The 24,926-nt window shown below is 42.1% G+C and overlaps 2 protein-coding genes and 1 long non-coding RNA gene across 6 annotated transcripts in view; 2 read left to right on the top strand and 1 right to left on the bottom strand.

The window, feature by feature from the left end:
- The window catches only part of LOC106701274 (transmembrane protein 180), a 35,677-nt gene extending 34,421 nt beyond the window's left edge, over nt 1-1,256 (top strand). The window contains exon 6 of the mRNA XM_014481025.2: nt 1,124-1,256. Coding sequence (XP_014336511.2) covers nt 1,124-1,256 — 133 coding nt within the window. The remainder of the gene's footprint in view (nt 1-1,123) is intronic.
- Nucleotides 1,257-3,636: 2,380 nt separating this feature from the next.
- Nucleotides 3,637-23,244, bottom strand: LOC138985625 (uncharacterized). 3 transcript variants are annotated; one of them, XR_011462673.1, is made up of 5 exons: nt 23,111-23,244; nt 22,424-22,511; nt 13,852-13,976; nt 8,725-8,961; nt 3,637-3,774 (listed from the first exon to the last, which is right to left on the bottom strand). It is a non-coding gene; the product is annotated as an uncharacterized lncRNA (long non-coding RNA). The 3 variants fall into 3 exon arrangements; XR_011462672.1 differs by lacking the exon at nt 3,637-3,774 and having other exon boundaries at nt 7,738-8,961; XR_011462674.1 differs by lacking the exons at nt 3,637-3,774; nt 8,725-8,961 and adding an exon at nt 10,797-12,375.
- A 190-nt stretch (nt 23,245-23,434) lies between these two features.
- The window catches only part of METTL9 (methyltransferase 9, His-X-His N1(pi)-histidine), a 46,382-nt gene continuing 44,890 nt past the window's right edge, over nt 23,435-24,926 (top strand). For both annotated transcript variants that reach the window (XM_070362904.1, XM_070362903.1), the window contains exon 1: nt 23,435-23,747. In XM_070362904.1, the coding sequence (XP_070219005.1) occupies nt 23,583-23,747 (165 nt within the window). In that variant the 5' untranslated portion in view covers nt 23,435-23,582. The remainder of the gene's footprint in view (nt 23,748-24,926) is intronic.

Genomic DNA, 24,926 nt, shown 5'->3' with positions numbered 1-24,926 from the left:
ACTCAGCTCAAATCCCACTTCCCTGGGAGAACCTTCTCCAGACTCTACCTGCAAATGCTCTGACTATGAGCTCTTATCTAATACTTTGCTTTTTTTCATCTCAGCATTTTTTCTTCATTTGTAATCATGGGTAAGTCAATCTTATTTATGATGACTTGATTAAGGTCTATCTACAGAACTGGGAGGTGGGCTCCATGAAGTAGAAACTCAGTTTTGCACCATTGGATAACCAGTCCTGAACCCAATGCCTAGCACATTAATAATCACACAATACCTATTTTTTAAATGAGTGAATGATACATAGGTTCTGGTAATATCAATAGGTTCTGGTAATATCAACTGATTCTGGTATGAAATATAACAAACCACCTCCTTTTCTTGTACCATATAGTTTGACCTTTCCACTTATCTCCTCAATTGGCTGAATTAATGAGGTGCTGTTTTAGATAGCCCAAGTAACCAAAGAGAAGCTGCAAACCATATAATCAGCCCCCAAATAACCAGGAGGCCTCTTTTGCTGTGTATGATTTGAATGAAAAAGTATGATCTACTAAATATAATAGGCATATTGGGCTTAATAAATGATGAGAACCATAGGCATCTTGGGCTTAATGAAGTTCTTGGCAGAAAAAGTTGTGTCATTTCTTAATATTATTATTAAGCCTGGTTTCCTCTCATAATCTCAAATTGTGTAGAAGGGAAGTCAGTTTAGTAATAAAAATGAATGCCCAGCTCCTGCCTCTTTGAAACTCTCTGGATGGTGATTTCAAGACGAAAGTGATATGAGTATGTAGATACACATATGCATTGTACCACCTCCACCTCTGTCCTCCTGCGCCCAGTGTGGGGCCCTTCACTGTGGCCACAGCACTTCTCTGCAGGCATTGTGATCAAAGGAGTATGTATCAGCCTCCCCTGGTATAACCAACCGGAAGGTAGGGATTATTTACTTATTCAGTTATTTGAAAGAATCAAAATTATTTGATAAAATTACATTTACTTTTTAAATGGACTCAATAGGTATCAAAACTTCTCTGAAACTTCTTGTTATATAGCTTTGAGTTAATAAGAAAAGAAGCCACTGGAGAAACTAACTGTGTTTCAATATTTTTTTCCCTCTCAGTACAATCTTAGATCTTCATGAGGCCATGTTTAATTTGATTTGCCTGGTCCCACTGGGCATCGCAGCAATTCAGATCCTGGTTTGGAGCCCATTCTCCATCAGGAAGAAGACAGACTACACAGGGGCCTTCTGAGGGTGACACCAGCCATTACAAGAGTCAAATGAACTTCAGTTGCTTGTTTTCATAGAGTTACATTATGCCAGAGGGCAAAACTGTTCTTTATAACCTCTGATTTGTTTAGAAAAAAAATAAAACAAACAAACAAATAAAAGTCCATCAAATGTAGAAGTTTTTGACTCCATAATAAGAATGTTAAATATGGGGACTTCCCTGGTGGTCCATTGGCTAAGACTCTGTGCTCCCAATGCAGGGGGCCTGGGTTCGATCCCTGGTCAGGGAAGTAGATTCTATGTCCTGCAACTTAAGATTCCACATGCCACAACTAAAAAATTTTGCATGCCACAACTAAGACCCAGCATAGCCAAATAAATAAATATTTTTAAAAGAACATTAAATATGAATTAAGTTGGCCGTTTCCAAGTGGTCTCACTGCCTGAACACAACCTTTCACTCCTTACCCCTGAATTGCTATATGAGTTGCTTTGAGTTTCCCAGAACTTACCTATGTGTGCCACTTTCTTTTATTTTTTTTTAAAGCCCCATATTGCTTATTTGACTGATTTTATTAGTGATACATGCCCCCCATTTTCATTAAGTAATACTTTATCACCATTGTTTGTAGATTCCCTGTGATTAATAGTCATCAGATTTGGGAAACTCAGGGACCAGGATTAGAGGACTCATATAGTCCAGATTTATGTGGTTCACTGTCTTGGTTGCAGAGCTTTTGGTTGTGAAGAGGCAGGAATTCAGCTGTCTTAAAGAGAGGTTTCCGGTAAGGATGCAGTAGATAAATTCATGGGCATCTGGGACAGGAAATAAAACAGGACTAGAGGGGAGAGTCAGGGTGCCTTTGATTGTTTCTGTCACCTTCAGTCTTTTCTCTCTCATTGTCTCTCTGTCTTCTCTTCTCTCTCTCAACTGGCTGAGAACCAGAAATTTCAGTTCAGTCACCCACCTTCATCTAACTGACTCGAACTCTGTGCGCCTGTCTAGATTCTCTCATCCAGGAGTGATAAGACACATCCAGCATGAGACACTGGGACACACTGATGTGATAGAAATGCTTAATGATTGGCTCTATGGGAAAAAAGTAAGCATATATACATATGTCATTTTATTATAAATTTTACTGATAAAAATATGTACAGTATATGACTTACAAATCATAATAAAACATGACTCCTTTTTTGGAAATTCCATCTACCTATAATTTCAGCATGACTTGCTATTTCTTTTTCTTTTTCCTGATTTTTTGGCCACAGGGTGAGCCACGCAGGATTCCGGCTCCCTCACCAGGGATTGAGCCTGTACTCCCTGCAGTGGAAGAGCCGAGGCTGAACCACTGCACTGTCAGGGAAGTCCCATAACTTGCTATTTCTTCCAAAGTCCACATTCCATTAGAAGTTTCTATAATTGGCAACAAAAATCATGAAATCAAAACTATGGATGAATGCTTGATTATCATTCAATTCCAAAAAAAGTCACCCATGTCATTAACCAAGGAGTGTAGTTCCAACCTAAATATTGTTTTATATTTTGTTGATGTTAATGAGTAAGACAAAACAAATAATGAAGACACACTTCAGAACTGCACTCAGTCAGCCACGACATGAGCAACCTCTTTGATTAATTGAATGATAGGTTTTTAGTACTGGAAAGAATAGTTCTGAATTTCTCATATTTTCCACAGTGTACCAGCTACAGACATGACAGTTTTGAGTTTAATCTGCATTATTTTGGGTTAATCTGCATTATTAACATTTTATTGCTTCCTTAAATCTAGTCCAGGGGTCGGCAAACTATCACTCCTGGGCCAAATCCAACCTTTGGCCCATTTTTGTACAGTAACAGGCTTCCCCAGTGGTGCAGTGGTAAAGAATCTTCCTGCTAATGCAGGAGACAAAAGAGATGCGGGTTTGATCTCTGGATCAGGAAGATCCCTTGGAGTAGGAAAATGGTATCCTACTCCAGTATTCTTGCCTGGAAAAATTCCATGAGCAGAAGAGCCTGGCAGGCTATAGCCCATGGGGTTGCAAAGAGTTGGCCATGACTGAGCACGCATGCACGCATGAGATCTAAGCATAATTTTTACATTTTAAAGGCTTATAATTAAAACTATGCAACAGAAACTGCATGTGGTTGCAAAGCTTAAAATACTCTTTGGCTCTTCACCAAAAAAGTTTGCTGACCCCTGGATTAGACAATCAACAAAACAAAGCAGAAGTTTACACTAATTTTCATGGTGTTAATACATCTAACATGGCTAATTTCAAGCTACAAATGTAATATCAGTGAACACAGATTTGAGAAGTGCTAAGTAGCATACCATTGTAAAATTAGAAAGCAAAACAAAAATCATAATTCCATATACACATGTCATATCACATATACACATTCTATCACATATAGAATAGACATTAATAACATTACAGAGAGCCTTCCTTGGTGGTCCAGTGGTTAAGACTCCATGCTTCCACTGCAGGGAGTGTGGGTTCAGTCCCTAGCTGGGGAACTAAGATCTCACGTGCTGCAAGGTATGGCGAAAAAAATAAAGAATAAAAATAAAAAATGAATAGTGTTTTGAGCTCTCACCTCTGTTTTTAATATAATGTGTATATATATATACACACATATGTATATACATTTAATATAATGTATATATATGATTTTATATATATATATATATAAAATCACTGTGGATGGTGACTGCAGCCATGAAATTAAAAGATGCTTGCTCCTTGGAAGGAAAGCTATGACAAACCTAGACATCTTATTAAACAGCAGAGACATTACTTTGCCAACCAAGGTCCATATCGTCAAAGCTATGGTTTTTTCCAGTAGTCATGTATGGATGTGAAGGTTGGACCATAAAGAAGGCTGAGTGCTGAAGAATTGATGTTTTCTAATTGTGGTGCTGGAGAAGACTCTTGAGAGTCCCTTGGACTGTAAGGAGACCAGTCAATCCTAAAGGAAATCAACCCTGAATATTCATTGGAAGGACTGATGCTGAAGCTGAAGCTCCAGTACTTTGGTCACCTGATGCCAAGAGCTGACTCACTGGAAAAGACCCTGCTGCTGGGAAAGATTGAGGGCAGGAGGAGAAGGGGGCAACAGAAGATGAGATGGTTGGATGGCATCATCTACTCAATGGACATGGGTTTGAGCAAGCTCTGGGAGGTACTGAAGGACAGGGAAACCTGGCATGCTGCAGTCCATGGGGTCACAAAGAGACGGACACAGTTGAGCTACTGAACATCAATATGTATATATGGACTTCCCTGTTGGCTCAGCCAGTAAAGAATCTGTCTGCAATGCAGGAGACCAGAGTTTGATCCCTGGGTTGACAAGATCCTCTGGAGAAGGATATGGCTACCCATTCTACTATTCTTGCCTGGAGAATTCCATGGACAGAGGAGCCTGGGAGGCTACAGTCCATGGGGTTGCAAAGAGTTGAACATGTCTGAGTGACTAAGCATGCATCCATGCATAAGTTTATATATAATTTTAAAATAATGGCCTTTTAAAAATCTAGCTTGAGAATTCCTGAAAAGTTAGCAATGGCTCTCACCAGCTAGCTTACCACTGGCTGTACTTCACAAAAGGACCGTCTGTGTTGCTGCTACTTGGTCTGTGGGTGGGCATGTTCAATAAGAAGTGTAAGGGGTGTAGGTGGAATAGACCTGATTCATATTCTGAGTTCTCTGATTCAAGCCAGGCCTTTGCAGTAAGAGAGTGCAAAATGGTACAGTTCCTGAATTTGTTTTCTTTTTGCTTTCCCTGAAATCAGCAAAGTTGTATCAGGGCCTGGAGACGGGGAAGGCCAGAGATGGTGATGTTGATGGCATTATCTTCCAGCAAGATCTGTTAATCATAAATTCACACACTTAATCTTAAAAGAGAAGCTAAAGATTGTGAAGAAATTTGTATTTGTGTAAACTGTAATGTGCAGCATATCCTGTGAGGAGAGAATCAGTGAACTTGAAGATACATCAATGGAAATTAGAGGCATACCTCAGTCTACTGTGCTTCACTTTATTGCACTCCACAGACACTGCTCTTTTTATAAATTGAAGTTTTGTGGCAACCCTGAGACAAGCAAGTCTATCAGCATCATTTTCCCAGAAGCATTTTCTCACTTCTTGGTAATTCTTAAAATATTTCTAAAATTTTCATTATTATATTTGTTATAGTGATCTGTGATCCGTGATCTCTGATGTTACTATGCAAAAAGATTACAATTCTCTGAAGCCTCAGATAATGGTCAGCATTTTTTAAGCAACAAAGTGTTTTAAAATTATGTATATAGGGTTTTTTAAAAATTTGTATTGGAGTATAGTTGACTTACAGAGGAGGGCATGGCAACCCAGTCCAGTATTCTTGTCTGGAGAATCCCATGGACAGAGGATCCTGGGAGGCTATAGTAGATAGGACCGCAAACAGTCGGACATGACTGAAGTGACTTAGCGTGCGTGCATACAGTTGATTTACAATGTTGTGTTAGTTTCAGGTGTACAGTGAAGCGAATCAGTTATATACATCCACTCTTGTTTAGATTCTTTTCCCATATAGGTCATTACAGAGTATTGAGTAGAGTTCTCTCTGTAATACAGTAGGTTCTTATTAGTTATCTATTTTATATATAGTAGTGTGTACACTGAGTTTTTGACATAACGTTATTGCACATTTAACAGACTACAGTATAGTACGCGTCCCTGGTAGTTCGACAGTAAAAAATCTGCCTGCAATGCAGAAGACCTTGGTTCAATCCCTGGGTTGGGAAGATGCCCTGAAGAAAGAAATGGCAACCACTCCAGTATTCTTGTTTAGAGAATTCCATGGACAGAGGAGCCTGGAAGGCTTCAGTCCACCGGGTCACCAAGAGTCGGACATGACTGAGTGATTAACACTTTCACTTTCACATACTGTAGACACAACTTCTAGATTCACTGGGGAACCAAAAAATTCATGTGATATTCACATTATTATGGTGATCTGGAACTAAATCACAAGATCGCCAAGACATACCTGTATTCAAGCTGAAACACACACAAGAAAGAGGAGACAGAGAAAATAGAATACCCAAGATATTTGGGACAATATGGAGCAGTCAAACATACATTTGAATGAAATGCCAAAGAAAAGAAGAAGAAAAAGAGACCAGGTCACAAGAAATGTTTAAAGAAACAATAATCAAGAGTTTGTTATTTGTTTGTTTGTTGTTTTCACATAATAAAAGACATCAAACCAAGAAACTCAAGATCCAAAGTAGCTCAGAGAACCAGGATAAATAAAATACCAGGATGAATATACAAACAAACTTATAAGGCAAAATCATATCATATGATGGACACATCAATATGAGCAACACATCATATTCAAACTGATAAAAACCAAAGATAAGGATGAATTATTGAAGGCAGCTAGATAAGTAAGACATGTTACATACAGAGGAACAAAAATCAGAATTAATAACCGCACATTGTAAGTCAGAAACTATTAAGACTTAAGCCAATGGAATAACATCTTGAAAATTTTGAAAGAAAAAAATCTGTTAACCCAGAATTTTATACACAGTGTAAATGTCTTTAAAAGTTAAGGGGAAATAAAGACTTTCAGACAAACAAAAGCTGAGAGAATTCAGTACCAACAGACCTGCATTATATGAAATGCTCAAGAAAGTTACCAGGTAGAATCCTGGATCTTTACTAAGAAATAAAAATCTCTGAAAGTGATTAAAATGAAGATAAGTATAAAAGACATTTTTTTCTTATTTTCAATCACTTTAAAAGGTAAATGAGGATCCCTCATACGTTTACATACCACTGTAAAGTGGTAATGCCAGTCTGGAATACAGTTTTGCGGTTTCTTATTAAAACTAAACGTGCAATTGTCACGCAAACCAGCAATTGCACTCTTGCGCATTTATCCCAGAGAAACAAAAATCTTATGTTTAGACAATAACCTGTGAATGACTATTCATAGCAGCTTTATTCACAATAGCCCCAAACTGAACAGCTCTGATGTCCTCCAACAGGAAAATACTTAAATAAACTGTGATACACACAACCCATCAAATACTATTCTACAGTAAAAATGGTACAACTTGGATGACTCTCCAGGGAATTATACTGAGCGAAAAAAGCCAGTCACAAAATGTTGCATACTGTATGACTAGTTTATGTAACAGTTTTTAAAATAACAGAGTCTTAGAAACGGAGAACAGACTTATGGTCTTTGGGGGTTTGGGACAGGGTGAGGAGGTAGAGAAATCGGCGTGGTTATGAAAGGATAATGTGAGCAATCTTTGTGGTGATGAAACTGCTCTGAATCTTGACCGTGGTGGCGAATACGTAAACCTATATGTGGCAAAACTGTATGGAGCTAAACACACACACAGACATAAAGTAAGGCTGGGAATCAGAATGAGATCAGTAGATTGTATTACTATCAGTGTCGATTCTGGTTGTGATATTATACTACAGCTTGCAAGATGTTACCATTAGAGTAAACAGGGTTAAGGGACACGAATCTCTCTGTATCATTTCTTACCGCAGCATGTGAATCCACAATTACTTCAATAAAATTTTCAGTAAAAGATGATTGACCATCTGAAGTAAAAGAGCAGTCACGTATATAATGTATTATAGAATCACAGAATATGCAAAAATAAAATGTAGGAAAAAATACCCTAGAATATGGGAGGAATGGGGTGTCATAAGATTCTTACGCTAGGTGGGAAGAGATACAATATTTTAAGGTAGAATCTAATTAATTAAAGATTTTAATTCTAAACTCTAGGGCAATTATTAAACACATATTTTTAAAGTGAGGCACAAATAAAAACCAATAGTGGAGATACAATAATAAGAATTACTCAACTTAAGAGCATCCAGAAAAAGAGGAAAATGCACACAGTTGAAAGATATACCACGTTCATAGCTTAGAAGAATTAATATTGTTAAAATGACCAAACCAAAGTTATCAAGATTCATTGCAATCCCTATCAAAATACCAATGGTATTTTCCACAGAGTTAGAACAAATAATTCTAAAATTTGTATGAAAACACACAAGACCCTGAATAGTCAAAACAATCTATGGGTGGTTGCCAGAGTGGGGAGATGGAGGAGAAGAGAAATAGGTGGAGGCTGAAAGATATAAACTTATAAACTTTCAATTACAAAATAAATTAGTGTTGGATATGAAATGTACAGTGTGGGGAACATAAGTCAATAATTATGTAATATCTTTGCATGGTGACAGATGGTAATTAGATTTATCATGGTGATCATTTTGAAGTGTATAGAAATATAGAATCACTATGCTGTATACCAGGAACTGACATAGTGTTGCATATCAAGTATAATTCAAAAGCAACAAACAACCTCATGGAAAAAGAGATCAGATTTGTGGTTGTCGGAGATGGTGGAGGGGAAGGGGAAGTGGGGATTGCATGAAGGTGGTCAAAAGGTACAAACCTCCAGATGCATGCATTTATGCTAAGTCGCTTCAGTTGTGTCTGACTCTTTGTGATCCTATGGACTGTAACCTGCCAGGCTCCTCTGTTCATGGAACTTGCCAGGCAAGAATACTGAAGTGTGTTGCCATGCCCTTCCGCAGGGAATCTTCCCTATCCAGGGACTGAACCCACATCTCCTGCATTGGTGGGCAGATTCTTCATCACTGAGCCACCAGAGAGGCCCCACTGAAAGATACTGTTAAGAAAAAGAAACGATGAGCCATAGACTGGGGAAAAACATTTTCAAAGTTCATCTTTTTTAAAGGACTTGCAGGTAGAATAATAACTCTCACAACTAATGAACAGATAACAAACAACCTAATTTTAAAAATGGACAAATACTTGAACAGACATCCCACCAAAGAAGATACACAGATGGAAAACAAGTACAAGAAAAGATGTTTAACATTGTTCGTCATTAGGAAAATCCAAATTAAAAACCACAATGAGATATCACTATGTAACTATTAGAATGGCTAAAACAAAAGCTAATCATATGAGAATTCCCTGGCAGTCCAGTGGTTAGGACTCTGTACTTTCACCACTGTGGGCCTGGGTTTGATCCCTGGTCAGGGAATAGGATCCTGCAAGCTGCATGGCATGGAAAAAAAAAAAAGAAAATCCATATTTCAATGAACAGAATTTTAAAATACAAGCTAATAATACTGCATGTTGACAAGATGGTGGAGCACCCAGAAACACTCATGCTTCCTGGTAGAATTAAAATGGTCCAGCTGCTCTGGGTTTTGGCAGCTTCTTATAAATTTAAATATACACTTGACATGTACCGCAGAATTCCCACTGCAAGCTATTTGCTCAGAAGAAAGAAAAACAATGTTTGCTCCAAATATGTACACATTTGTTTATGGCTTTATAATTACCCCCCTCCAAACTAGAAACAAGTGTCCTCCAGTTGGTCAGCTGGCGCACAAGGTGTGGGATGTCTACTCAGTGGAATGCTACGCGTCAGTGCAAAAGCAATACTGCTGATACCAACGACAGCATAAAGGACTGTCAGATGCATTATGCTAAGTGAAAGAAGTTAGACTTAAAGATTATCTACTGTACGATTCCATTTACATCACATTCTGGAGAAGGCAAAACTATCAGGGCAGCAAACACCTGAGTGGTTGCCAGGGCCCGAAGGCGGGGAGACAGCTTGGCTACAAAGGGACACAGGGATTTTAGGCAATGGAAATACCCTGCATTTTGATTGTGGTGGCAATGTTCAAATCTTACTAAACATCAGAGAATTCACAGTAAAAACTCTATGAATGTAAAGTATGTGCAAAAGCCTTCACTCAGTATGCAGGACTTAACCAACTCTGGAGAATCCACACTGGAGAGAAACTTTTTGAATGATGATCTGTATGCAGGTGAACTTTTAGTCAGAGCTCAGAACCTGTAATATATCACAGAATTCACTCAGGGGAAAAACCTTACGAATGTGGTGAGTATGGAAAAAACTTTCGATTGAACTCAACCCTGATCATTCCTCAGAGAAGTCACACTGGGGAGAAGCCCTATAAATGTGATGAGTGTGGTGAAGCCCTCAGTCAGCACTCAGGCTTAACACAAGTTAGGAGGGAAGCATGGAAACCTTCTAAACCAAGAAAACATATGTGTGATGAGTGTGGGGAGACCTTCACACAATTAACTGGCCTGAGAAATCACAAAAGAATCCACATGGGGGATAAGACCTACCGATGTCCTGAATGTGGCAAGGCCGTCACAAGGGTATATGTGGACGTTATTCACTCAGTCATGTCTGATATATTTGGGACCCTATGGACTATAGCCCACCAGGCTCCTCTGTCCATGGGATTCTGCAGGCAAGAATACTAGAGAGGGTTGCCATGCCCTCCTCCAGGGGATCTTCACAACCCAGTGATGGAACCCAGGTCTCCTGCATTGCAGGAATATTCTTTACCTACTGAGCCACTGGGGAAGCCCCTTCACAAGCGGAGAACATCTTTCTGAACATCAGTGAATGCTTCTCCTTGTTATGAATTCCCTGATGTTCAGAAAGAGTGTGGCAAAGCCTTCAGTCAGAAGTCAGGTCTTATTCATCATCTCAAAATCCACACACTAGAGAAACCTTTTGAATGTTCTGCATGTGGGCAAGCCTTCAGCTTCAAATCTCAATAAACACAAGAGAGTCCACTCTGAGGAAAAATCCTATACAGATAAATATTGTGGGAAGGCTATAGGCAGAGAGCAACACTGATCCAGCGTCAGAGAGGCCACATCCTGCTAAGCCCAGCAGTGGCATGACTGAAGTGAAGCTTGCAGAAGCTCAGTTCTGATTAGGCCCCAGAGAATACACTGAAATGAGTCCTTGCCGAGATATTTGAGACAACTTCAAGTAGAGTTCAGAATACTTTTTAATTGAGATAAAATGTTTCTTGAACTTCATTATTTACAGAACTTCAGTGATACCAAACTGAAAACTTGTTTAAAGGTTATAAATGTTGGTTGTTGCTCAGCTGTGTCAGACTCTTGGCCACCCCATGGACTGCAGCACACCAGGCTTCCCTGTCCTTCACCATCTCCTGGACTTTGCTCAAATTCATGTCCATTGAGTCGGTGATGCCATCCAACCATGTCATCCTCTGTCGTCTCTTCTCCTCCTGCCTTCAATTTTTCCCAGCATCAGGGTCTTTTCCAATGAGTCGGCTCTTTGCATCAGGTGGCCAAAGTATTGGAACTTCAGCTTCAGCATCGGTGCTTCCAATGAACATTCAGGATTGATTTCCTTTAAGATTGGCTGATTTGACCTGCTTGCAGTCCAAGGGACTCTCAAGGGTCTTCTCCAACTACAGTTCAAAAGCATCAAATCTTTGGTGCTCAGCCTTTTTTTTTTTTCCCCCACCCCTCTCGGCCTTCTTTATGGTCCAACTCTCACATCCATACATGACTACTGGAAAAACCATAACTTACTATTACAACCCTTGTAGGCAAATTAATGTCTCTGTTTTTTAATATTCTGTCTAGGTTGGTCATTGCTTTTCTTCCATGGAGCAAGCATCTTTTAATTTCATGGCTGCAGTCACCATCTGCAGTGATTTTGGAGCCCAAGAAAATAAAGTCTGTCACTGTTTCCATTGTTTCCCCATTTATTTGCCATGAAGTGAATGCGCTGGATGCCAAGATCTTAGTTTTTTGAATGCTGAGTTTTAAGCCAGGTTTTTCATTCTCCTCTTTCACCTTCATCAAGAGGCTCTTTAGTTTCTCTTTGCTTTCTGCCATAAGGGTGGTGTCATCTGCCTATCTGAGGTTATTGATATTTCTCCCGGCAATCTTGATTCCACCTTATGCTTCATCCAGCCCAGCATTTCTCATGATACTTTGCATGTAAGTTAAATAAGTAGGGTGACAATATACAGCCTTGACGTACTCCTTTCCCAATTTGGATCCACTCTGTTGTTCCATGTCTGGTTCTAAGTGTTGCTTCTTGACCTGAATACAGGTTTGTCAGGAGGTAGTCTGGTATTCCCATCTCTTTAAGAATTTTCCAGTTTGTTGTGATCTACACAGTCAAAGGCTTTAGTGTAGTCAATGAAGCAGAAATAGATGTTTTTCTGGAATTCTCTTGCTTTTTCTACAAATGCTGGAAAAGTTGAGAATTTGGAAAAATAAGCATCAACACGAAATTTACCTGGGATTACCTTTGTTAAATGCAATGAAGTGTCAGTTAATACAATGAAAGGGTACACAAGGGCAATTGTAAAAAAAAAAAATTGTAGACTGAATTCACTAGTTTTTATGCTTTGCTTTTTCAAATCATTGATTTCTAATGAGCCTTAGCCTAGCCGAATGTTGAAATTGCTTCCGTTAGTACAGTTGAGGTCACTGTATTCAAGAGCTTGGAATATGTGAAATGAGCTGTCTGTTTCCCTTCTACTTTGGCTACCTAACCAAACCTCTGACCAGAAGTGGTGGCCTGCAGACCCTCCCTGATCCCCACACCCAGAACTAGCATTTCCTGGTGAAAAAGGATGTGTTATATTCTAAGTGACGCTTCTGGGGGGCTCAGAGGTAAATAATCTGCCTGTGAAGCAGGAGACTCAGGTTCAATTTCTGGGTTGGGAAGATCCCCTGGAGAAGGAAATAGCTACCCACTCCAGTGTTCTTGCCTGGGAAATCCCGTGGACGGAGGAACCTGGCGGGCTACCATCCACAGGGATGCAAAGAGCTGGACACAACTTAGTAACTAAAGAACAACAGCAGGTGGGCTTCCCTGGTGGCTCAGATGGTAAAGAATCTGCCTGCAGTGCAGGCGACCCAGGTTCGATCCCTGGGTTGGGAATATCCCCTGGAGAAGGGGATAGCTACCCACTCCAGTATTCTTGCCTGGAGAATTCCGTGGACAGAGGAGCCTGGTGGGCTACAGTCCATGGGATCGCAGAGTCGGACACAACTGAGCAACTAACACACACACAGAGTTGTATGCATTTGTCAAGACTCATAAATTGTACACTACATAGGGTGACTGGAAAAAATTTACAGACCATAACATTTGTTTTCATTTTATTTTGGGAAGATTGTCCTAAAGCAATTACACAAATACCATTTAACTTGCTATTTAGAAATGCTGTTTTCCTCTTTTGGGTTATCTGCACACTTAAAAAAATAACTGCTTCATTAAAGGATAATTTCATGGACTTCCCTGGTGGCCTAGTGGTTAAGAATCTGCCTGTCAATGCAGGTGACATGGGTTTGATCCCTGGTTTGGGAAGATCTCACATGTTGTGGAGCAACTAAGCCTGTGTGCCCTAACTACTGAGCCAACACACCACGACTAGAGAGTGGTCCCTGCTTGCCACAAACAAAGAAAGCCAACGTGCAGCAATGAAGACCCAATGCAGTCAAAAATTAAATAATATCATGACTTTCGAATACTTTTAATTAAAGTGCATATTGCTTCTGCTAAGGATCTCATCTTTGACTTCTCCCTGGTGAAGCATGTTGAAAACTCTCTATTTACAGCAGGATTCTGAATCAACACCTGGAATGGCCCAAGAAACTGCATTTAATCAGCATCACCAGGGAGTCTGAAACTTGTGGTCTAAGGATGGTTAATTACCGCTAGGAGGCAGTAGAGCTTTGTGTGAAGAAAGTGGGTTCTCAGATCCGACTGCCTGCTTTCAAGCCATGCTTCAGTTGCTCATTTGCTGTGCAATGGAAGCTTTCTGTGCCTTAGATTCTTTTCTGTAAGAAAAAAAAAAAAAGATAACAGTAGTATCAACCTTATTAAATTGTAGTGAGGATTAAAAGTGTTAGCACAAAGCCTGGTGTCTGGCACATACTGTCCTCGTTAGCAGCACGTGTGATATTCCGGCAGTGCTGTTGTAGGAGGCTCCATTTCTGGAACAGTGAGGCTGTGGTTCAGACGGAGAATTTCATGTGGTTCTACCACAGTTTCAGAGTGCTTTTCCTCCAGGTACTTTCTAGGCGACTAGGCAAGCCTCACACAGTGAAACAGCAGGTCGAGGTAAAGGAGAGGGTGATGGATACGGGGTGGGAGGAGTCAGAAGTGCAAGGACTTTGGTTTCAGGTCATAAGGAGCTGACAATTAGTCAAACACATCACTCTCAAAACAAAAAATATCTCCATTTCTAAACTTTGTCACAGTTATGTACTATTTGAAGGAAATTGTTTCTCATTTATCTTATAGAGTGTTATGCAACTCTGAATTTATGAGATCTGTTTTTAAAGTGTGGGGGGAAACACAGAAAATTATACCACTCCTCTTGTATACTATGTAAGTACAGATACGTTTATATTAGCCTTTGGGAAAAATTCACAGAATTGATAATTCACAAAAGAAAGTAAGAAAAGTAGCAGATCCTGTAACTGGCAGAGACTTTAAGAGTCTCTGATCCAAGTCTGTGACCTTACATACGGGTAGTCTTTATTAATCTCCAATTTTACAGACAAAATGATTAAGGTTTTACCATTTTCCAACGTCACACAGAAAGTATCAGGATTGTCACTAGAATTTTAACTTCCGGCCTCCTGCAGTAAATATTCATCCTGTTTTTGATGGTAAAGATGAGGGCTGAACAAACTGATACGGGGACGAGGGACTGGGAGGGAGTCTGTGGTGGGACAGAAAAGGCTTTGAATAAGAAGCACAGGCATCTGAGAAAGCCTCATTCCCATACACTGTGTGTTTCAGGCAAGTGAGGGCTGATACTTGTTGGGTGAGGGAAGGCTGACTGGTCATCATCATTCCCATAAGGAGTATGCTGTTGTTCAGTCACTCAGTTGTGTCCGACTCTGTGACCTCATGGACTGCAGCACGCCAGGCTTCCCTGTACTTCACCATCTCCTGGAGTTTGCACAAATTCATGTCCATTGAGTCAGTGATTCTATCCAACCATCTCATCCCCTCTAGTCCCCTTCTCCTCCTGCCTTCAATCTTTCCCAGCATCAGGTCTTTTCCAATGAGTCAGTTCTTTGCATTGGGTGGCCAAAGTATTGGAGCTTCAGCTTCAGCATCAGTCCTTCCAATGAATATTCAGGGTTGATTTCCTTTAGGACTGACTGACTTGATCTCCTTGCAGCTCAAGGGACTTCTCTAGCATCACAGTTTGAAGGCATCAGTTCTTTGGCCCTCAGCCTTTTTTATTGTCTAGCTCTCACAGCCATACATGACTTCTGGAAAAACCACAGCTTTGACTATACAGACCTTTGTAGGCAAAGTAATATCTCTGATTTTTAATATGTTGTCTAGGTTTGTCATTGCTTTTCTTCCAAGAACAAGCGTCTTTTAATTTCATGGCTGCAGTCACCATCTGCAGTGATTTTGGAGCGCAAGAAAATAAAGTCTGTCACTGTTTCCATTGTTTTGCCATCTATATGCCATGAGGTGATGGAACTGTATGCCGAGATCTTCGTTTTTTGAATGTTGAGTTTCAAGCCAGCTTTTTCATTCTCCTCTTTCCCCTTCATCAAGAGGCTCTTTAGGTCCTCTTTGCTTTCTGCCATAAAAGTGGTGTCATCTGCATATCTGAGGTTATTGATATTTCTCCCAGCAATCTTAATTCCACCTTGTGCTTCATCCAGCCCGGCATTTCTCATGATAAGTTAAATAAGCAGGGTGACAATATACAGCCTTGATGTGCTCCTTTCCCAATTAGGAACCAGTCCACTGTTCCATGTCCAGTTCTAACTGTTGCTTCTTGACCTGCATACAGGCTTCACAGGAGGCAAGTAAGCAGTATGATGTAGGTAACTTCATCACTGTCTGAGGTTTTATTGTTATAGAAACTTAATACATTGCTACATTGAGAATGGAATCATCTCTAACAGGAAGTTAGCATGAATAAAACTCACAGACCAATGCAGGAAAAAAAAGCCCCAAACCTATTTATTAATTTATACTCTGACACAAAACTATCATGGGATAGATGGGTATTTATCCCCATCAGCACATTTTCATGCTCTATAAGGAATACAACATGTGGGAATGAGGGACATGGCAGTTCAGGATAATGTTAATGGATGAAGTCATGGTGCTTGAGACAATGAATGCGCCCATCTCCAGCTACACAGAGTGGTACCTGCTGCTTGGAGCAAAGCAGACCTGACTTTGGTCTCCTGGGCTTATGGTTGCGAGCCACTGCGAAATCCACCTGCCTTTCCACTTCCTAAGCCTGATCCAATCCTCTCCATCTTCCACCCACAACGAGCTGTTAATTCTTAGTATGTTATTACCCTCCTTCAGTCAATGTGCAGTCAAGTCTTGGCTTGGGGACCTGCCTTTTTAAACGTGACTTTGCATCACTTTGCTCTAACCTGCTTGTGCATTGGGTTAGAGCACATAACCCAATTTGTGATTCTCAGCAATTTTATTTTCCAGTTTCCAGAATTTTTGAATGCAATTTTATGATTGACTCCATGTACCACCAACCATGTAAAAAAAAAATCTGACAGTTTTTTCTTGAAACATCCTTAAACATATGTCAAAAAATAACTTATTCCTGATGCTTGTGTCCAAACAGACACACAAGTTCCAAATTAAAAAAGCTAACAAATGGTAGATGTCCTCAAATATGATGTGAGTTACCAAGTGTCAAGATGAAAATACAGTCATGTATTTACAGACATGGGCTGCTATTTATAGACAACAGTGGAGAAATTCCAGTCCATGAATCAAACAGAGGGTTGGAGATTCTAAAAATGAATCCATCGTACTATCAAACCCTACAGGAATAACCTAGATTTATTTTCCTGAAGACTTACTCTACTGAATAATCATGATGAGCATTGTAGATGTGGTAAAAATAATCTATAAATGTCTCCTAATGAAAGCAAAAAAAGATTTCACAAAACCAAGGCAATTTGTTTACATTGTTAAGATGTCTGAAAAGTAACAAACTTGGCTCCAGTATCATTTATAGTTTTGGTTATGAAACAGACCATTCCTGGAGGAAGAACAGCCTGTTCTATATTCACAGATACCAAACTTCACTTTAGTGAGCTTCTTGAGCAAAACTGGCTTCTCCCAGAGCCCCCTGCCCCACCCTGCTTCCTCTCGGGCCTGGTGTGGGAGGCAAGAGGGGAAGGTGGGATTTGAGTTCTGTTGGCTCAGAACAAGTCTCTGTGGTGGAGGAAAGGCTGCTGTCATATGTAAACCTTTTTTTTTTTTTTTTTTAAAGACTTGAGCATAGAAAGCTAATGAACATGGAAATAAAGTTTATTCCCTGATGGCTCAGATGGTAAAGAATCTGTGTGCAATGCGGGAGACCCGGTTCAATCCTTGGGTCGGGAAGATCCCCTGGAGAAGGGAATGGCAACCCACTCCTGTATCCTTGCGTGGGAAATCCCATGGACAAAGGAGTCTGGTAGGCTACATTCCATGGGATTGCAAAGAGTCAGACACAACTGAGCATCTAACACAACAACAATTGTAGAAGACCTTAAGAGCTGCTTTCAGTATCTACTTTGTCAATTTTAGGGAAGTATATGGAACAATTGCAGGGTTCTCAAAATCTAAGGTTTTGGTTATCTAATAACTGAATGCCTTTCGCCTGGATTTAATGATTTGTGCACACAATATGTTTAAGGAAGATCCCAGGCTAAGTCGTAAGACAAACTCACATTAGTTGTGGCTACTAGCAAATCAATCACAGTTTTCACAGAGAAGGGAGATGGTTCTGTTTGATTTTCAGGCTGATTGATTGCTCAAGTATTAACTTTCATAAACGTATTCTTTTTCATTTTTCAGACCAGTTTGTGGTTGTGCAAGATAAAATAGTGGTCTTCTCTCATGTCAGCAGAGATGTGGTTTTGGGGTATGTTATACAAACTATTTAAGATACTTAGGTTTATGTACAGGCTTCCCAGGGGGTGCTAGTGGGAAAGAACCCACCTGCCAATGCAGGAGACATAAGAGACATGGGTTCCATTCCCGGGTCAGGAAGATCCCCTGGAGGAGGGCAGGGCAAACCACTTCAGTATTCTTGCCTGGAGAAGCCCATGGACAGAGGAGCCTGGCGGGGCTACAGTCCATAGGGTTGCACAAAGTCAGACATGACTGAAATGACTTAGCACATGTTTATGTACATACATACATACATGCCTTGTCTACTATAAAATATTTAAAGCTTTAAAAGCTTTCTTAACATACCATGCAATTTTTTCATGTATTTCATATAGACCATATGTTTGAATATTTTAGAGCCACAAAATAAGAAGGCTTTATATTTTCAAAATCAGACTATGAAAACACAGTGGCATGAAGTTACAGGGTGAGTTGGGTGGAGAGGAAGCAGCCTTTTACAGGATCAAACCCACACACATGCAGAAGACTGCAATTAAGAGGCCAAGGATAGGGATGTCTTGAAAATACACGTAAAACAAGATGAAAGAAGAGTTCTGGACCTTTGAAAATGCCCCAGAAAGCGAAGGAAAACAAGTCTTCTCTTTTATCAGAGCTCCAACTCAGACCTGCTGCTGGAAAGACCTTGCTGGGTTGAAATATACATTTAAAGAAATAACATATTTTTCCTTTAAGTGGATCAAACTGTTACACGGGCAAATTTCTTTTAGGGATCCTAGAAGCAGTAGCATACATTTACAACCTAAGTACACAGGTGGCTTACTCTGATGTTCGCAGCCCAGAGGACTCTTAGAGGTACCTCACGTTTTTATCCCACAATTACTGGTATACCTGTAGTCCAGAGGAACTTGGGCAACTCGGAAGCTCTCAGGCTTAGCAAGGAGATGTCAAAACGAGGGCTGCAAAGCCACACTTCCTCTGGACAGCTTTCATTTTTCTAACCATGTACACTTCTTTTGTAGCACACAGCAGACTGTAGTGAACTATTCATTTTGTGATTACTTGCACCCACAAAGTAATCCTCCCTCTTAAATAGTAAGCTCTAAGGATGTCATTGTGTTTCTTTTGCTTTCCTCTCCATTTAGTCCAGTGCCTCATGCCTTGCGTCTACTCAATAAATCTTCTTGCCAATGTGAAAGTGGCAGTTCTTGGTCTTTCCAACTTTATCCCTGACATCAATTGAAACAGGTATGAGACTGCCATGGGAGGGAGGCTGTGGGGTCCAGAAGGTTCTAAGTAGGTGAAGTGCTGTGGCTGGCACAGAGGTGATGCAAACGAGCCAGCTGGGAAGAGGGGCAAAGGTTTTCCTACTAAGAAGGTAGGCACGCCTGATAAGTACATAAACTTGAGTTTGCTGCCTGATTTTGGGATTCTTAGGCTTGAATGTTAAGCAGTTTTGTGTTTCATATTCCTTTCGGACACTTTCATCCTCACTCTCTTAGTTCAGTCTCAGGAAGAGGTCTGGGAATAGACAGAGGAGGAGGAGCTAACATCCTGGGCTCTAAGGGAATGTCTTATGGAGGGTAGCTTTGCAGAGGTCAGTCACATTGGGAATAAGCATCGTTATTATGATAACCTTGGTTGAGTTTTTACAGTTTACAAGGCATTCAGATCATCTGATTCTCACAGATGTGTTGTGGACTAAGTGGTTCAGAATCACGTGTGTGTGTGTGTGTGTGTGTGCACACTCAGTCGTGTCTGACTCTTTGCGACCCCGTGGACCACAGCCCACCAGGCTCCTCTGTCCATGGGATTTTTCAGGCAAGAATACTGGAGTGGGTTCCCATTTCCTCCTCCAGGGGATCTTCCCAAGCCAGGGATCAAACCCGCATTTCCTGCACCTCATGCATTGGCAGGTGGATTCTTTACCACTGAGTCACTAGGGAAGCTCTCAAAATCATGGCCCCAGTTTACAGATGAGGAAAGGGAGGTTCAGGAGAGGGTGAATTATCCAAGTTATAGTGAAAGCAAGAGAAAATTAACATTTTTGGAGAACTTACTATGTCCTGAGGCACTACACTAAACACTCTATATAACTTTTTTACTTTTAATTGGAGGATAATTGCTTTACAAAATTGTGTTGGTTTCTGTAGTACAACAACGTGACTCAGTCATAGGTATACATATGTCCCCTCCCTCCTGAACCTCCCTCCCGCCCCCACCCCATCCCACCCCTCCAGGTGGTCACAGAGCCCCGGGTGGAGCTTACTGAGTTACACAGCAACCCCCCACTAGCTATCCGCTTTACACACGGTAATGTGTAGGTTTCACTGCTACTCTCTCAATTTGTCCCATCCTCGCCTTTCCCCACTGTGTCCACAAGTCTGTTCTCAATGCCTGTGTCTCTATTCTTGCCCTGCAGATATGTTCATCAGTACCATTATTTTCAGAATCTGTACGTGTTAATATATAGTATTTGTTTTTCTCTTTCTCTCGCCCTAGCTTACACTTTATCAGAGACCACAGTGATGTCATTGCATATGCCTGACATCATATCAACAAAGTTCAGATAAGAATCCGTTACATTTACTAATATAAAAAAAATTTATTGAATACATTTACTAATTTCATTTTTTTAGAGGTACTCATTGCTTAATAACCACAAGGAACATCTACTGAATACACAGGGGAAAACTTGCACTTTTCTTACACTCCGCAAAATATTAAGAAGCATAAACACAATCTAAGCCCATGAAAACATGTGATTATACTCTTTTTAGATCATTATCTCTTCAACAAGATGACAATGAGCAACAATGGCAGCACATTCTGTGTTTCTCTACAGATCCAGCTCTCTCTATATAGGTTCTCTTCCTAATTGAAAAGAGAACATGAAAATGCTGTAAATTGCAGCTGATAAGAACAATTACAACAAAGAGCGCCCTGCCTAGAGTTCTAGATAGGAAAGTGATCCAGTCAAGATTTGGGACCTATGCACAGAGCTATGACCCAAGCCAGACACCTGATTCCTGGTCAGGGGAACACTGAGCAAAGCCCAGCACAGAAGGTGTCATTTATGTGTCCTTTGAATATCACTGCATTTCAAGGTCAGAAAGAATACTGGCTCTTAGCTGGCTTTTTGTGTTATCTATGCCTCTTCCCCTCTCTGTGATGGATGACTGAGGTTTTAATATACAGCCAGTGACATTCTAGTCGATGTAGGAAAGGGGCAGTCCCTGAGGGCAATCTGAACTTCTGCTTAGTATATTTACTCTTGCTGTTTTCCTTCCTCCTCACTTGTAATTCAGGAGGCTCTCTGAGAAGGGAGAGACAGCAAGGCTTCTTAGATGGATCGAAGGACTGTGAGCTGGGATACCAGGTTCTATGAAAAGGTCTGGTATTGAATTTGTTCTGCTACCTTTAGGCAAATCATTTGATCATGCTGTGCTTTGGTTTCATCCTGTGCTTGCTAAGTGTAAACAACATGTAGTTGAATATTCTGTGATTATTATAGAGTATTTAAATGTGAGACTGATTTATTTTTTCCAGGCCACCTGCTCAGGTCTGAAGTGAAAATCTGCTTCTTTGAGATGCTGGGCTTCGTGGCAGTCAACTGACCCTAAACCCTTCAGACAACAGCAGCCATCTAGTTGCTGCTTCTCAGTTCATCAGGCTTACTCTATAGTTGAGGGGCTTATTTTGTGGTCTCCTTTGTTTGCAGAAATGAAATATGTCATTCTATACATTCATGCTGCTTTTACAGCCCCCTGCCCAACCCGTCTCACCTCCTCTAAAAAGATGAAGGCTTTCTTTGGCACAGAGTTGCTGTACCTGTGACACTGATCCTAAGAGGCAGTGGAGAGAGATGACATCGAAAACTGAATTATCTGAGCTTGCTACTATAGTTCCTTTTTGATGATTTGGGTCAGGACCACTAGAGGTTTGAACTAGATTTAAAGGTGCAGGCTCTTTGGGATTTTGGCAGGAAGCAGTTAGGGAGTATGCTGGAAAGAGAACACAAAGTACCCTCCTCCTCTCTGCCTTTTTGGTTTGTTTGTTTGTTATAGCCTGTGTTACATTAGGCAACAAGATGTTCCTGTTAGTGAAAGGTGCCAAGCTGAGGTTCTTAGAAGCTAATAAAAATGTTTGTGGATAAGGAAGGGTTTTGTTCCTCATCAGTGATCACCATGACACTTTTAAATAACCATCTCTGAAGTGCACAAGTGGAGTTAACAGAAAGGCTTCTTTTGTTTCGAATTAAAATAAAATGTATTACATGATGTCTAGTGCATTTAAATTAGAAGCATTTTCTAAACAAACCTAGCAAGGTGTTAAAGGGATAGGCCCCATGAAATGTTTGACTCCTTACTTGTAGCTTTGGTGGCAGCAGGAAGAGCTTCAGACACAGGAACACAGTGTAACCTTTCAGTTTTGAAACGTTGCTAGGTCTTCCTGTGCTACAAATGATCAAAGACACATCTGGGTAAATATTGCTTGCAAATCTTAGTTGGCTTGACGAGTACTGGATCCAACTTCCGTTTGTTAATTCAAGGAAACGAGCACGCAGGGACTCGAATTTGGGGTTTTCATTCTTGGACAGGGTCATCAATACACCAGAACATAACTTGCAGGTGCCCCAACTGCAGAAGCTTCCAACAGAGGCAGAGTTTTCGCTGATGCCTCTTAGAAACAGGTAGCCAGCAACCTGCCAGGCTTGAGGAACTGGGTGGGGAGGTGGGGAGGAGTTGGCGGTAACATTTTGCACTTAGATTTACGTCTACTGTGCAGCTCTTGCGAAGCAGGGTGTAGGTCCTTGGGGTGGAGGTCTGGCTGGTTGGCTGTAAATGTGAATAGGAAGCCATGTAGCTTGGCAATTATGTTAAAACTGGCAATCTCTGTCTCTGGCAAGGACTTCGCTGTATGAATGTACGAAGGGGATGAGGGTCACCCCGGGGTCAATCTGCACAACCTGGAGAAAAGTCCCGCCCAGGGGTGGATGAGGGGCCCAGAGGCAAAGACTAAGGCGACGAGAGACCAGAAGAACTGCAGACACTACCTTGGAGGGACGGGGAGGCTTCAGTTACCGCCTTCGGAACGATCACCCCTGGCTTAGAAGTATTAATATTAAAGTCATTTAGGCCATTGTAAGGAGCCGCAACCAGACGGGAGGCGGGGACGCGCGCCAGGCGGATGCGCGCTCCCTTTGTCCCACCTCCCGGCCGGCTGGCTCTTTAGGCCGAGGGAACGCGCTTTGGAGAGAACGCGCCGCAGGCGTTGCGTTTGTGCTCCGGGTGGAAACTGCCTTCCGCGGCGGCGGCGTTCCGGGGGCGGAGAGGACCGGGTAGGCGGGAAGGTTGAGCGCCGCCCGCTCCTCCCCACCCCCTGCCTCGGCCCTGAAGGGGCTGGATGGGCGGCGAGTCGGGCGCGATGGCTCGAGCCTGGGCGGCGGCGGCGGCAGCGGCTGGAGGCGGCGGCGCGTCCTCCTCCTCGCCCCGGCGGTGATCGGAGCGAGCGGCCGCAGGCCCCCGATGAGACTGCTCGCGGGCTGGCTGTGCCTGAGCCTGGCGTCCGTGTGGCTGGCGCGGAGGATGTGGACCCTGCGGAGCCCGCTCACCCGCTCCCTGTACGTGAACATGACGAGCGGCCCGGGCGGGCCGGCGGCGGCCGCGGGCGGCAGGAAGGAGAACCACCAGGTATGGAGCCGAACCCGAACCGGGCCCGGCGGGGCGGGGGCGGGGCGGCCAGCCTTCCCGCGCTCGGCCCGGCTATTGTGCGGGGCTTTGCGGCGTGAGGCACCCCCGGGCCTCGCCCCGCCGCCCCGGCCCCTCGCAAAGTTTCCCCCCCACCGTCTTCTGGGCCGGGCGCCCGGTCCGCGCCCCGCGGCTCCTTTTGTTCGGCGGATCGCGAGGAGGACGACCTTCGGTTTCCCTCCCGGGCCCCGGCGCGAGCGCCCGGGAGCCCCGCATTGTTCCCGGGTCCCGGCCGGTGATTGCAGACGCTCGGCCACTTCGGCGTCCGCTCCTGGCGGCCGGCCGGAGGAACTTTCGGGCCGGCGCGTGGCGACCCATCTGGGGACCCATCTGGCACCGAGGCCTGAGAACTGAATGACCCGACCAAACCCATTATCCCCGACAGCTTCCATCAGCCCCGAGTATCACGCCGAAAAGCCGGTCCCTCTTTTTGTCTGGTGACTCTCTGAACGTACAAAGGTTCCATAAAGAAATTTAGCCTTGCAGCGTGAGCCATTTAACTCTCTGGGCTCGTTTGGGTGACATTTTCCCTAAGCACTTAAAAATGTGTTTGATAAGTCGTCACTCCTCTCCTGTCGAACCTTCTTCCCCTCCTACCTAAGAGAGATTATCTCCTTCAAACTTTGATTTTGGTATCTGACCGGAGAGATGTGGTAACAAGAAAGGTGATGCAAGCTTTCACTGGAAGGGTTATTAGAACTGGGCAGGAGCGAATTCTTTAAAAGAGTTGTAGTTGTGCACCGTGAACGATGGCGATGTGGCTGGCTGGATAGTCTTTTTCATTATCTTAGTTTTGTGCCCCTTGTGCATTTGCAGAATTAAGAGTGAGGTCTTTCGTGTTTGATTATAATGTAGTTTGCGGTTAACATGACACTGAGAAGAAAGCCTCTTGGCTTTTGAACTCTGCCGGAGTGTTGGTTTATAATAGCTAGCAGTTATAGTACATTTTGCTTTCCCAGAGAGCGGTAGCTAATTACTCCCCATCTTGTGTCATCATTTTCATAGATTACTTTTCCTACGATGCCAAGTGTTTACCCTGAAGTTGATTTCATGTGTTCTAATGAAACTGAAGAATTATCTAAGGAGATAAAACAATCCATTCAGAGAAATAGTATTTAGTTT

Source organism: Bos mutus, chromosome 25, assembly GCF_027580195.1.
Source record: "Bos mutus isolate GX-2022 chromosome 25, NWIPB_WYAK_1.1, whole genome shotgun sequence".
In the NCBI taxonomy this organism is placed as follows: Eukaryota; Metazoa; Chordata; class Mammalia; order Artiodactyla; family Bovidae; genus Bos; species Bos mutus.
Note: the sequence above shows the minus strand (reverse complement) of the source record. Positions and strands in the feature narration are given on the sequence as shown.